This window comes from Centruroides vittatus, unplaced genomic scaffold (genome assembly GCF_030686945.1).
Source record: "Centruroides vittatus isolate TY-2023 unplaced genomic scaffold, ASM3068694v2 contig_76, whole genome shotgun sequence".
In the NCBI taxonomy this organism is placed as follows: Eukaryota; Metazoa; Arthropoda; class Arachnida; order Scorpiones; family Buthidae; genus Centruroides; species Centruroides vittatus.
Genome location: NW_027122492.1, coordinates 53,371 through 54,484, shown reverse-complemented (window position 1 = coordinate 54,484; position 1,114 = coordinate 53,371). Strand labels below are relative to the sequence as shown.

The 1,114-nt window shown below is 35.8% G+C and overlaps 1 protein-coding gene across 1 annotated transcript; it reads right to left on the bottom strand.

Annotated features, from left to right (window-relative positions):
* Positions 1-427: 427 nt before the first annotated feature.
* On the bottom strand, positions 428-1,114 carry LOC136981463 (uncharacterized). Its single transcript, XM_067277778.1, has one exon. It carries the CDS (start codon positions 1,112-1,114, stop codon positions 428-430), a length of 687 nt encoding a protein of 228 aa, XP_067133879.1.

Sequence of the window (1,114 nt, the reverse complement as noted above, 5' to 3'; positions counted from 1 at the left end):
TTTGTTTGTTTGTATTGTTGTTATTTTATATTATATGTATTGTGTTTGACAAGTAAACCATTTGGCATGGTGCAGCATGGCCTATGTGGCCCTTGCGCCAAAAAACATCAACCAACCAACCAACCAACCAACCAAACTGGAAGACAAAGAGAAGTTTTATTTTACAGACTATACAGCGTGAAAGCAGTAACAAAAGGGAAGGAGTAAGAAACGTACTACATAGCGCACCCTGGTGGTGGAACTTGACATAACAAAAATTAAATAGTTTTCTTTAACACTCCTCCTAAATTTTTACATTTTTGTTACACTCACTACAATCAAGACTTAAGACACAAAGAAAAAGAAATTAGGAGACTGGTCCAGAGTGCATAGGAAGCAATTTCATTTAAATTTGCAGACTCCTATGCAATTTCTAAAGTACTGAAATTTAATCCGAGCTAGTGGTTTGTAAATATATCACCCAACTGTTCGTTGCTATGTGCTCTACTGTTATTTCTGTTCCTATCTTTTCCTTCACAAAATGGTATTTAATGTCAATATGTTTGGAAGCTTTCTTATCTTTTTTAGTAATCATGTGAATTGCACTGTTGTTGTCAACGTACATTATTGTAGGTTCCTTACTTAGCATTTTTAGTTCTAATCCAAACTTTCTCATAAACGGCATTTTTCTAATAGCTTCACTGGCAGAAACATACTCTGCTTCAGCAGTGGATAATGCAACAGTTCTCTGTTTTCTGGAGTGCCACGATACTGCTCCTCCTGAATACATTAGTAAGTATCCTGATGTGGAACGTCTATCCTCCAAGTTTCCAGCAAAGTCTGCATCACTATAAAGTGCTAGTTTTTTGTTGCCATTGTATAAGATTCCATAATCAGTAGTTCCTCTTAAGTATGTTAAAATTCTTTTTGCTTGAATCCAGTGATGGTGTTTTGGATTTTCTACATGTCTACTTCGGATATAACGTTTGCTGTAAATTACCTGTCTATTAATAGTGGACAAATATAGGAGGCCACCTATTAGTTCTCTGTATGGCATACCTTTTGCTTCCTTTGTGTCAGCTGTTTCATCCTTTGATTGTTCAATTGGAGTAAAGGTAGGGTTTGATTCATCCAT

Excerpts from the sequence above, each read along its gene's own strand:
- LOC136981463 (XM_067277778.1), bottom strand. The coding sequence starts at position 1,114 with ATGGATGAATCAAACCCTACCTTTACTCCAATTGAACAATCAAAGGAT.